At 40.0% G+C, this 12,515-nt stretch overlaps 1 protein-coding gene across 6 annotated transcripts in view; it reads right to left on the bottom strand.

Annotated features, from left to right (window-relative positions):
- LOC132879828 (A-kinase anchor protein 7) overlaps positions 1–11,303 on the bottom strand; it is a 71,787-nt gene extending 60,484 nt beyond the window's left edge. For 4 of the 6 annotated variants that reach the window (XR_009653880.1, XM_060913748.1, XM_060913747.1 and 1 more), the window contains exons 1-2: positions 10,718–11,303; positions 3,015–3,092 (exon numbers count right to left, since the gene is read on the bottom strand). Coding sequence is in view for 5 of the 6 variants with exons in the window: in XM_060913748.1 (XP_060769731.1) it covers positions 3,015–3,092; positions 10,718–10,889 (250 nt within the window). In the remaining variant the exon portion in view is untranslated. Of the gene's footprint in view, positions 1–3,014; positions 3,093–3,171; positions 3,263–10,717 lie in introns of all 6 variants that reach the window. The other 2 variants (XM_060913750.1, XM_060913751.1) reach the window with 2 other exon arrangements.
- Positions 11,304–12,515: the final 1,212 nt, after the last annotated feature.

The raw sequence follows: 12,515 nt of genomic DNA, 5'->3' as shown, positions 1-12,515 counted from the left end.
CAGACGCTCCCGCGCGGCACATGCCAGCAATTCCCCCCGTCCCCCTATGAAATGAGCAACAAGTAGGAGAATTATACACGGTATCATACCTAAAATTTTTATCAGAAATATAGATACAATACTATGATTCTCCCCAACATACTACATTAGATAAGCTAACCTCATTTATAAAAGATACACACTTGTATATGACGTATATGTGATATATATGATGTATATTCATCATACATTGTTACTTTATGGAAATCTTCAGTAAGTTTGGTCTTTTCATGACAGCCTGTTGTAGACCTAAATATAATGCACATGAAATGACACTCCTCACCTCAACATGACCTTTACAATCATTTAAGCCACCATGGGCAATGCTGAAACCACTGCTGCAAACAGTACATCGTGCGAAACTGTCATTATTGTTGACCCTTATTAGACAGGGAGATTATTAGACAGGGAGATTATCAGGCAGGGAGATTATCAGGCAGGGAGATTATCAGGCAGGGAGATTATCAGACAGGGAGATTATCAGACAGGGAGATTATCAGGCAGGGAGATTATCAGGCAGGGTGATTATCAGGCAGGGTGATTATCAGGCAGGGTGATTATCAGGCAGGGTGATTATCAGGCAGGGTGATTATCAGGCAGGGATATCATTAGACAGGGAGATCATTAGACAGGGAGATTATCAGGCAGGGAGATTATCAGGCAGGGTGATTATCAGGCAGGGTGATTATCAGGCAGGGAGATTATCAGGCAGGGAGATTATCAGGCAGGGAGATTATCAGGCAGGGTGATTATCAGGCAGGGAGATTATCAGGCAGGGAGATTATCAGGCAGGGAGATTATCAGGCAGGGAGATTATCAGGCAGGGAGATCATTAGACAGGGAGATTATCAGGCAGGGAGATTATCAGACAGGGAGATTATCAGGCAGGGAGATTATCAGACAGGGAGATTATCAGGCAGGGTGATTATCAGGCAGGGATATTATTAGACAGGGAGATCATTAGACAGGGAGATTATCAGGCAGGGATATTATTAGACAGGGAGATTATTAGACAGGGAGATTATTAGGCAGGGAGATTATTAGGCAGGGATATTATTAGGCAGGGATATTATTAGACAGGGAGATCATTAGACAGGGAGATTATCAGGCAGGGATATTAGACAGGGAGATTATTAGGCAGGGAGATTATTAGGCAGGGATATTATTAGGCAGGGATATTATTAGGCAGGGATATTATTAGACAGGGAGATTATCAGGCAGGGAGATTATCAGGCAGGGATATTATTAGACAGGGAGATTATCAGGCAGGGAGATTATCAGGCAGGGAGATTATCAGGCAGGGATATTATTAGACAGGGAGATTATCAGGCAGGGAGATTATCAGGCAGGGAGATTATTAGACAGGGAGATTATCAGGCAGGGAGATTATTAGACAGGGAGATTATCAGGCAGGGAGATTATCAGGCAGGGATATTATTAGGCAGGGAGATTATTAGACAGGGAGATTATTAGGCAGGGAGATTATCAGCTAGGGATATTATTAGACAGGGAGATTATCAGACAGGGAGATTATTAGGCAGGGAGATTATTAGGCAGGGATATTATCAGGCAGGGAGATTATTAGGCAGGGATATTATTAGACAGGGATATTATCAGCTAGGGATATTATTAGACAGGGAGATTATCAGGCAGGGAGATTATTAGGCAAGGATATTATTAGACAGGGATATTATCAGCTAGGGATATTATTAGACAGGGAGATTATCAGGCAGGGAGATTATTAGGCAGGGATATTATTAGACAGGGAGATTCTTTTGTGTAATCTGAGCTGAAGTGGGTTTTGTATTTTGGTTTTTTGGGGCGCGCGCTCTCTCTGCCATGTCGATCCTGTAGGCCGCACTGACTCAGCTGAAAACTTCGGTCCTCGAGAAAAGAGACGCCCGCCCACACTGAAGGCTGATTGGCTTATTTTGCTGAGTAACCCAATCAGCATGCTCTTTGTCTCGCACACTCCGTCATATGCGCTCTCTCGCGCGCTCCGTCATATGCGCGAGGCAGACATTAATGTTTCGATTGGGAATTTTTTTTTTTTAAATCGCGAGTCTGATTGTGTGGCGCTGCGCAACACACTGGTCTATGTATGGGAAACCCTGCATTGCTTGCGCTCTACAGCCAGAGCAAGCTAGAACAAGCGGTTGTCATGGGGATTTGAAAAGACGCTTGGTGCTTATTTTTAGGAGAAAAACACAGTCAGCTTTCTAGCTCTCGAAAAAAAACAATTTGAAAACCATCCATTGTGAAGAGGGAATTTCTCTATACCACGCCACTGAGCCGATCATGTGTTCGTTTTCATATCTCTCATATCTGGCGACAGTAAGCTATAGCAGCTGGTATTTACATCTGTAGCCGTCTTATGGAGCAAGCTAACGTTATGTCTTAAACTTGATTTCAGCACGTATGTTAAAACATATTAGACATAGTTACATTTATGTACACATTTCTGGCACTGTAAAAGACTTGCCTCAACACGTAACAGCAACAAAATCCAACAACTTTTCCAGTTATTCACCCCCGAGCGCGCTGGAAACTGTTCCATTGGTATGTTCAGATCCAGTCACGAGATGAGGTTGCCAGCTCTCTCTATAAAAAGGTGACTTTGCGGTCTGAATCTGTGGAATATTCGTAAGCGAGGACTGGCAACCAGCAGTGGGTTGCGCACCAGCTTGATCAGAACTCCAATGGAAAAGAAGCGCGTGTTACTGTTTATCTCGATTGGCTGTAAACCTTGTAAGTGAAATGTTTGGCAACAATAACGTTGTAGCCTGCCTACGCCCCCCCCCCAAAAAAAACCTCTTCGGATCTACACGATTCACACAAGTGACCTATTTTGGGACCAAAACGGCGAATTTCGCCGAAAGGTGAGGAGTTTGCATGTGTGTCTAAGTGTAGGGTATATGACTGCGGTTCATGATCACACTCGGGTTTGATGTGACTCAGTATCGGAAAGAACATACCTGTGATCTGTTCCATTTCTGTTGGTGATGGTTTGAGGGCACCCTCCTTTTCCATGTGGAGTGAAATCCTGCTCAGTTCTGTAATAGATTATATCACAGTGAAATATATCCAATATCGAACACGATCAGATTAAAGAATCAAGTTAAACTTGCATACTTCAGGCAAATCTCTCTCACTGGTGGTAGACTTCTTCATCTGAGGTCAAGCGTTTATATTTCAGTTGAACACTAACCTTTTCTGAGGTCATCTTTAAAAAAAATCATACTTCAGTTTATCACTAACCTGTTCTGAGGTAAATCTTTCGAATCTTAATGTATTTTTTTCTTATTTGCTTTGAGGATAAATCTTTTCTGAGGTAATTTTTTTTTACTTTGGTCTCCCACCAAACTCTTCCAAGACAAATCTTTCTCATCTGAGGTAAAAATGTCTTATTTCCATTTAATATTAAACCTTTTTCTGAGGCAATCTAAGGTCATTTTTTCATATTACGGTTTATCATTAACCTTTTCCAAGGCAATCTGAGGTAAATCGTTCATACTTTATTTGTGGAGTAACCTTTTCTGAGGCAAGTCTTTCTCATCTGAGGTAAATTTCTTGTATTTTGATTCATCATTAACCTTTTCCAAGGCAATCTGAGGTAAATCTTTCATATGCATAATCTTTTCTGAGGCAAGTCTTTCTAATCTGAGGTAAATTTTTCGTATTTCAGTTTATCATTAACCTTTTCCAAGGCATCCATCCAATATCTGTAGCCGCTTATCCTGTTCTACAGGGTCGCAGAAGCCTATCCCAGCTGACTACGGGCGAAAGGCGGGGTACACCCTGGACTAGTCGCCAGGTCATCGTAGGGCTGACACAGAGACAAACAACCATTCACACTCACACCTACGGTCAATTTCGAGCCACCAATTATCCTAACCTGCATGTCTTTGGACTGTGGGGGAAACCGGAGCACCCGGAGGAAACCCACGCAGAGAACATGCAAACTCCACACAGAAAGGCCCTCGCCGGCCACTGGGCTTGAACCCAGGACCTTCTTGCTGTGAAGCAACAGTGCTAACCACTACACCACCCTTTCCAAGGCAATCTGAGGTAAATCTTTCACGTCTGTTAATGCATAACCTTTTCTGAGGCAAGTCTTTCTCATCTGAGGTAAAGCTTTCATATCTGCATTTTGGATTAACCTTTTCTGAGGCACAACTTTGTAAACTGAGGTAACTTTTTATTATTTTGGTTTAACATTAACCTTTTCTGAGGAAAATCTATATCTTGTGAGATAAAACTTTCATATTTGAGTTTTGGGCTACCCTTTTCAGAGGCCTGTCTGAGAGAAATGTGTCATGTTGCAATACATCACAAACCTCTTCTGAGGTAAATCTTTCTAACCTGAGATAAAGGTAAGGTGTAAATCTAATCTGAGATAATGGTATGGTGTAAATCTTTCTAATCTGAGGTGAAGGTAAGGTGTAAATCTTTCTAATCTGAGGTGAAGGTAAGGTGTAAATCTTTTGAATCTGAGGTAATGGTAAAGTGTAAATCTTTCTAATCTGAGGTAAAGGTAATGTGTAAATCTTTCTAGTCTGAGGTAAAGGTAAGGTGTAAATCTTTCTAAACTGAGGTAAAGGTAAGGTGTAAATCTTTCTAAACTGAGGTAAAGGTAAGGTGTAAATCTGTCTAATCTGAGGTAAAGGTAAGGTGTAAATCTGTCTAATCTGAGGTAACGGTAAGGTGTAACTGTCTAATCTGAGGTAAAGGTAAGGTGTAAATCTGTCTAATCTGAGGTAAAGGTAAGGTGTAAATCTGTCTAATCTGAGGTAACAGTAAACTGTAAATCTGTCTAATCTGAGGTAAAGGTAAGGTGTAAATCTGTCTAATCTGAGGTAAAGGTAAGGTGTAAATCTGTCTAATCCGAGGTAAAGGTAAGGTGTAAATCTTTCTAATCCGAGGTAAAGGTAAGGTGTAAATCTTTCTAATCCGAGGTAAAGGTAAGGTGTAAATCTTTCTAATCCGAGGTAAAGGTAAGGTGTAAATCTTTCTAATCCGAGGTAAAGTTAAGGTGTAAATCTGTCTAATCTGAGGTAAAGGTAAGGTGTAAATCTGTCTAATCTGAGGTAAAGGTAAGGTGTAAATCTTTCTAATCTGAGGTAAAGGTAAGGTGTAAATCTTTCTAATCCGAGGTAAAGGTAAGGTGTAAATCTGTCTAATCTGAGGTAAAGGTAAGGTGTAAATCTTTCTAATCTGAGGTAAAGGAAGGTGTAAATCTTTCTAATCTGAGGTGAAGGTAAGGTGTAAATCTTTTGAATCTGAGGTAAAGGTAAGGTGTAAATCTTTCTAATCCGAGGTAAAGGTAATGTGTAAATCTTTCTAAACTGAGGTAAAGGTAAGGTGTAAATCTGTCTAATCTGAGGTAAAGGTAATGTGTACCGTATTTTCTGGACTATAGAGCGCACCTGTATATAAGCCGCTTCCGCTCCATTTTTAAAAAAAAATTTAAAAAAAGATATACAAGCCGCACCGGGCTATAAGCTGCAGATATCTATGTTGATATTTACTGCATGTACAGAATGATTTTGTACTGTAAATGTACATGTATGTACCTGAACAGATTCTTTCCGAACAGTGCCTTTTAACACGGCAGCAACTTTGCTGATTAAAACGGAACAGAACCAAGAGAAAATAACCGGTATTTATTTACCTTCATTTCTCCTGTGTTTGAAACCACAAGTCACTTTAATCATCTTCGCTGGATTTGAAAATAATTACCAGTTAGTAATTTGTCGTGCGTGTTCTATCTGCTAAAGATCTGCTAATTCTTCTTTGCATTGATTTCCCATCTATCTTATTTTTGATTCTACTTCCGGTTAGAGCGCCCCTAGCGGTGGAAGAAAAATCCACAGAATAGCCGCACCTTTGTATAAGCCGCATGGTTCAAAACCTAGGAAAAAAGTAGCGGCTTATAGTCCAGAAAATACGGTAAATCTTTCTAATCTGAGGTGAAGGTAAGGTGTAAATCTTTTGAATCTGAGGTAATGGTAAGGTGTAAATCTGTCTAATCTGAGGTAAAGGTAATGTGTAAATCTTTCTAATCTGAGGTGAAGGTAAGGTGTAAATCTTTCTAATCTGAGGTGAAGGTAAGGTGTAAATCTGTCTAATCTGAGGTGAAGGTAAGGTGTAAATCTTTCTAATCTGAGGTAAAGGAATGTGTAAATCTTTCTAATCTGAGGTGAAGGTAAGGTGTAAATCTTTCTAATCTGAGGTGAAGGTAAGGTGTAAATCTTTCTAATCTGAGGTAAAGGTAAGGTGTAAATCTTTCTAATCCGAGGTAAAGGTAATGTGTAAATCTTTCTAGTCTGAGGTAAAGGTAAGGTGTAAATCTGTCTAATCTGAGGTGAAGGTAAGGTGTAAATCTTTCTAATCTGAGGTGAAGGTAAGGTGTAAATCTTTCTAATCTGAGGTGAAGGTAATGTGTAAATCTTTCTAGTCTGAGGTAAAGGTAAGGTGTAAATCTGTCTAATCTGAGGTGAAGGTAAGGTGTAAATCTTTCTAATCTGAGGTGAAGGTAAGGTGTAAATCTTTCTAATCTGAGGTGAAGGTAATGTGTAAATCTTTCTAGTCTGAGGTAAAGGTAAGGTGTAAATCTGTCTAATCTGAGGTGAAGGTAAGGTGTAAATCTTTCTAATCTGAGGTGAAGGTAATGTGTAAATCTTTCTAGTCTGAGGTGAAGGTAAGGTGTAAATCTTTCTAATCTGAGGTGAAGGTAAGGTGTAAATCTTTCTAATCTGAGGTAAAGGTAAGGTGTAAATCTTTTGAATCCGAGGTAAAGGTAAGGTGTAAATCTTTCTAATCCGAGGTAAAGGTAATGTGTAAATCTTTCTAGTCTGAGGTAAAGGTAAGGTGTAAATCTTTCTAAACTGAGGTAAAGGTAAGGTGTAAATCTGTCTAATCTGAGGTAAAGGTAAGGTGTAAATCTTTCTAATCTGAGGTAAAGGTAAGGTGTAAATCTGTCTAATCTGAGGTAAAGGTAAGGTGTAAATCTTTCTAATCTGAGGTAAAGGTAAGGTGTAAATCTGTCTAATCTGAGGTGAAGGTAAGGTGTAAATCTGTCTAATCTGAGGTAAAGGTAAGGTGTAAATCTTTCTAATCTGAGGTGAAGGTAAGGCTGTAAATCTTTCTAATCTGAGGTAAAGGTAAGGTGTAAATCTGTCTAATCTGAGGTAAAGGAAGGTGTAAATCTTTCTAATCTGAGGTGAAGGTAAGGTGTAAATCTTTCTAATCTGAGGTGAAGGTAATGTGTAAATCTTTCTAGTCTGAGGTAAAGGTAAGGTGTAAATCTGTCTAATCTGAGGTGAAGGTAATGTGTAAATCTTTCTAGTCTGAGGTGAAGGTAAGGTGTAAATCTTTCTAATCTGAGGTGAAGGTAAGGTGTAAATCTTTCTAATCTGAGGTAAAGGTAAGGTGTAAATCTTTTGAATCCGAGGTAAAGGTAAGGTGTAAATCTTTCTAATCCGAGGTAAAGGTAATGTGTAAATCTTTCTAGTCTGAGGTAAAGGTAAGGTGTAAATCTTTCTAAACTGAGGTAAAGGTAAGGTGTAAATCTGTCTAATCTGAGGTAAAGGTAAGGTGTAAATCTTTCTAATCTGAGGTAAAGGTAAGGTGTAAATCTGTCTAATCTGAGGTAAAGGTAAGGTGTAAATCTGTCTAATCTGAGGTGAAGGTAAGGTGTAAATCTGTCTAATCTGAGGTAAAGGTAAGGTGTAAATCTTTCTAATCTGAGGTGAAGGTAAGGCTGTAAATCTTTCTAATCTGAGGTAAAGGTAAGGTGTAAATCTTTCTAATCTGAGGTAAAGGAAGGTGTAAATCTTTCTAATCTGAGGTGAAGGTAAGGTGTAAATCTTTCTAATCTGAGGTGAAGGTAAGGTGTAAATCTTTCTAATCTGAGGTGAAGGTAATGTGTAAATCTTTCTAGTCTGAGGTAAAGGTAAGGTGTAAATCTGTCTAATCTGAGGTGAAGGTAAGGTGTAAATCTTTCTAATCTGAGGTAAAGGTAAGGTGTAAATCTTTTGAATCCGAGGTAAAGGTAAGGTGTAAATCTTTCTAATCCGAGGTAAAGGTAATGTGTAAATCTTTCTAGTCTGAGGTAAAGGTAAGGTGTAAATCTTTCTAAACTGAGGTAAAGGTAAGGTGTAAATCTGTCTAATCTGAGGTAAAGGTAAGGTGTAAATCTTTCTAATCTGAGGTAAAGGTAAGGTGTAAATCTGTCTAATCTGAGGTAAAGGTAAGGTGTAAATCTTTCTAATCTGAGGTAAAGGTAAGGTGTAAATCTGTCTAATCTGAGGTGAAGGTAAGGTGTAAATCTGTCTAATCTGAGGTAAAGGTAAGGTGTAAATCTGTCTAATCTGAGGTAAAGGTAAGGTGTAAATCTTTCTAATCTGAGGTAAAGGTAAGGTGTAAATCTGTCTAATCTGAGGTAAAGGTAAGGTGTAAATCTTTCTAATCTGAGGTAAAGGTAAGGTGTAAATCTTTCTAATCCGAGGTAAAGGTAATGTGTAAATCTTTCTAGTCTGAGGTAAAGGTAAGGTGTAAATCTTTCTAATCTGAGGTAAAGGTAAGGTGTAAATCTGTCTAATCTGAGGTAAAGGTAAGGTGTAAATCTTTCTAATCTGAGGTAAAGGTAAGGTGTAAATCTGTCTAATCTGAGGTAAAGGTAAGGTGTAAATCTGTCTAATCTGAGGTAAAGGTAAGGTGTAAATCTGTCTAATCTGAGGTGAAGGTAAGGCTGTAAATCTGTCTAATCTGAGGTAAAGGTAAGGTGTAAATCTTTCGAATCTGAGGTAAAGGTAAGGTGTAAATCTTTCTAATCTGAGGTGAAGGTAAGGTGTAAATCTTTCTAATCTGAGGTAAAGGTAAGGTGTAAATCTTTTGAATCCGAGGTAAAGGTAAGGTGTAAATCTTTCTAATCCGAGGTAAAGGTAATGTGTAAATCTTTCTAGTCTGAGGTAAAGGTAAGGTGTAAATCTGTCTAATCTGAGGTAAAGGAAGGTGTAAATCTTTCTAATCTGAGGTGAAGGTAAGGTGTAAATCTTTCTAATCTGAGGTGAAGGTAATGTGTAAATCTTTCTAGTCTGAGGTAAAGGTAAGGTGTAAATCTGTCTAATCTGAGGTGAAGGTAAGGTGTAAATCTTTCTAATCTGAGGTGAAGGTAATGTGTAAATCTTTCTAGTCTGAGGTGAAGGTAAGGTGTAAATCTTTCTAATCTGAGGTGAAGGTAAGGTGTAAATCTTTCTAATCTGAGGTAAAGGTAAGGTGTAAATCTTTTGAATCCGAGGTAAAGGTAAGGTGTAAATCTTTCTAATCCGAGGTAAAGGTAATGTGTAAATCTTTCTAGTCTGAGGTAAAGGTAAGGTGTAAATCTTTCTAAACTGAGGTAAAGGTAAGGTGTAAATCTGTCTAATCTGAGGTAAAGGTAAGGTGTAAATCTTTCTAATCTGAGGTAAAGGTAAGGTGTAAATCTGTCTAATCTGAGGTAAAGGTAAGGTGTAAATCTTTCTAATCTGAGGTAAAGGTAAGGTGTAAATCTGTCTAATCTGAGGTGAAGGTAAGGTGTAAATCTGTCTAATCTGAGGTAAAGGTAAGGTGTAAATCTTTCTAATCTGAGGTGAAGGTAAGGCTGTAAATCTTTCTAATCTGAGGTAAAGGTAAGGTGTAAATCTTTCTAATCTGAGGTAAAGGAAGGTGTAAATCTTTCGAATCTGAGGTAAAGGTAAGGTGTAAATCTTTCTAATCTGAGGTGAAGGTAAGGTGTAAATCTTTCTAATCTGAGGTAAAGGTAAGGTGTAAATCTTTTGAATCCGAGGTAAAGGTAAGGTGTAAATCTTTCTAATCCGAGGTAAAGGTAATGTGTAAATCTTTCTAGTCTGAGGTAAAGGTAAGGTGTAAATCTTTCTAAACTGAGGTAAAGGTAAGGTGTAAATCTGTCTAATCTGAGGTAAAGGTAAGGTGTAAATCTTTCTAATCTGAGGTAAAGGTAAGGTGTAAATCTGTCTAATCTGAGGTAAAGGTAAGGTGTAAATCTTTCTAATCTGAGGTAAAGGTAAGGTGTAAATCTGTCTAATCTGAGGTGAAGGTAAGGTGTAAATCTGTCTAATCTGAGGTAAAGGTAAGGTGTAAATCTTTCTAATCTGAGGTGAAGGTAAGGCTGTAAATCTTTCTAATCTGAGGTAAAGGTAAGGTGTAAATCTTTCTAATCTGAGGTAAAGGAAGGTGTAAATCTTTCTAATCTGAGGTGAAGGTAAGGTGTAAATCTTTCGAATCTGAGGTAAAGGTAAGGTGTAAATCTTTTGAATCTGAGGTAATGGTAAGGTGTAAATCTTTCTAATCCGAGGTAAAGGTAATGTGTAAATCTTTCTAGTCTGAGGTAAAGATAAGGTGTAAATCTTTCTAAACTGGGGTAAAGGTAAGGTGTAAATCTTTCTAATCTGAGGTAAAGGTAAGGTGTAAATCTAATCTGAGGTAAAGGTAAGGTCTAAATCTGTCTAATCTGAGGTAAAGGTAAGGTGTAAATCTTTCTAATCTGAGGTAAAGGTAAGGTGTAAATCTTTCTAATCTGAGGTAAAGGTAAGGTGTAAATCTTTCTGATTGTTGGTTTGACATCTAAAGCACTGCCTTTCATGACGAATGATTATAAACTATAACCATACTCTACCTGAGATGGCTGTTAATGTGACAGCTTGTCTCTGAGGTGTCCAGATGAACAGAGGGACAGGGCGAGAGATTTCTCTTCTCACCTGAACACCTGGACTGAGCACTTTTACACCAAACCAGGCCGCTAAACTCTTACTTACTGACTTAATTATTGATATTTGCAGCCTGAACATGTCCAACTGCCCAGGCTTCTCACTCAGTTCTCAATCAACCCTGTTTATACCGACTATACACATTTCATTCCTTATATACATTTAATTTGTGTCAGTAAAGTTAACCAAAAACAAAACCAGATCAATATAAAGCTAATAAAGATCATAAAACTGTAATTCAGTTCATCATCTAGACATCTGTGCTGCATTTCAACTCCATTACATTTGGATTTGGGGATTTATTTCGACTGAGTTCTTCTTTAGTAGCCTGTAGCTCATGATAGAAGCTGAAAACCAGCAAAACCCATCGCTGATCCGAGTCTAGCCGGAACCAGTCTGGGATGTTTTTGTGAATCTGGTGGATTTAATCAGTTCTGACGCCATCTTTTAACTGTTATTAACAGCTCGCGCTCACTATCGCTGCTCTATAAACGCACTGCGCGCGCGGAGATTGTAAACACCTACGGAAAGCCAGGAGGGTCATGCGGCATTCGCGATTTTGAAAAAAGAGAGAGAGAGAGAGAGAGAGAGAGACTCATCATCTCATCTCATCTCATTATCTCTAGCCGCTTTATCCTTCTACAGGGTCGCAGGCAAGCTGGAGCCTATCCCAGCTGACTACGGGCGAAAGGCGGGGTACACCCTGGACAAGTCGCCAGGTCATCACAGGGCTGACACATAGACACAGACAACCATTCACACTCACATTCACACCTACGCTCAATTTAGAGTCACCAGTTAACCTAACCTGCATGTCTTTGGACTGTGGGGGAAACCGGAGCACCCGGAGGAAACCCACGCGGACACGGGGAGAACATGCAAACTCCACACAGAAAGGCCCTCGCCGGCCACGGGGCTCGAACCCAGACCTTCTTGCTGTGAGGCGACAGCGCTAAACACTACACCACCGTGCCGCCCTTTCTACTGAAAGATAATCTTTCTTATTTAAGATATTTATTTCTCAAAAGGAAGGAGAGTCGTCAACTGTCCATCACTAGCAATGATGACTGCTTCATTAGGATGCGCAGAATCGCAGATGGGGGCGGCACGGTGGTGTAGTGGTTAGCGCTGTCGCCTCACAGCAAGAAGGTCCTGGGTTCGAGCCCCATGGCCGGCGAGGGCCTTTCTGTGTGGAGTTTGCATGTTCTCCCCGTGTCCGCGTGGGTTTCCTCCGGGTGCTCCGGTTTCCCCCACAGTCCAAAGACATGCAGGTTAGGTTAACTGGTGACTCTAAATTGAGCGTAGGTGTGAATGTGAGTGTGAATGGTTGTCTGTGTCTATGTGTCAGCCCTGTGATGACCTGGCGACTTGTCCAGGGTGTACCCCGCCTTTCGCCCGTAGTCAGCTGGGATAGGCTCCAGCTTGCCTGCGACCCTGTAGAACAGGATAAAGCGGCTAGAGATAATGAGATGAGATGAGAATCGCAGATGGGCCACAAGGCTCATACCAGGGTGACAGAATCATCCACAGTGGTGGCATGAATAGCCTATCTCCCCTCCTAATGAAGCGCCTTGCACATCGTGTCGTCTCTCTGGACCTCCAGACCTGATGCCAAGTGGTGCACAAAAGTGCCACAGACCTGACGGGTATGGAAGTTGCCCCACAGTGACAACTGACTTGCCGAGTGATGCCATCCGTTGGCCATTT

The sequence above is a fragment of the Neoarius graeffei genome, chromosome 2 (genome assembly GCF_027579695.1).
Source record: "Neoarius graeffei isolate fNeoGra1 chromosome 2, fNeoGra1.pri, whole genome shotgun sequence".
NCBI classification, from domain to species: Eukaryota; Metazoa; Chordata; class Actinopteri; order Siluriformes; family Ariidae; genus Neoarius; species Neoarius graeffei.
Note: the sequence above shows the minus strand (reverse complement) of the source record. Positions and strands in the feature narration are given on the sequence as shown.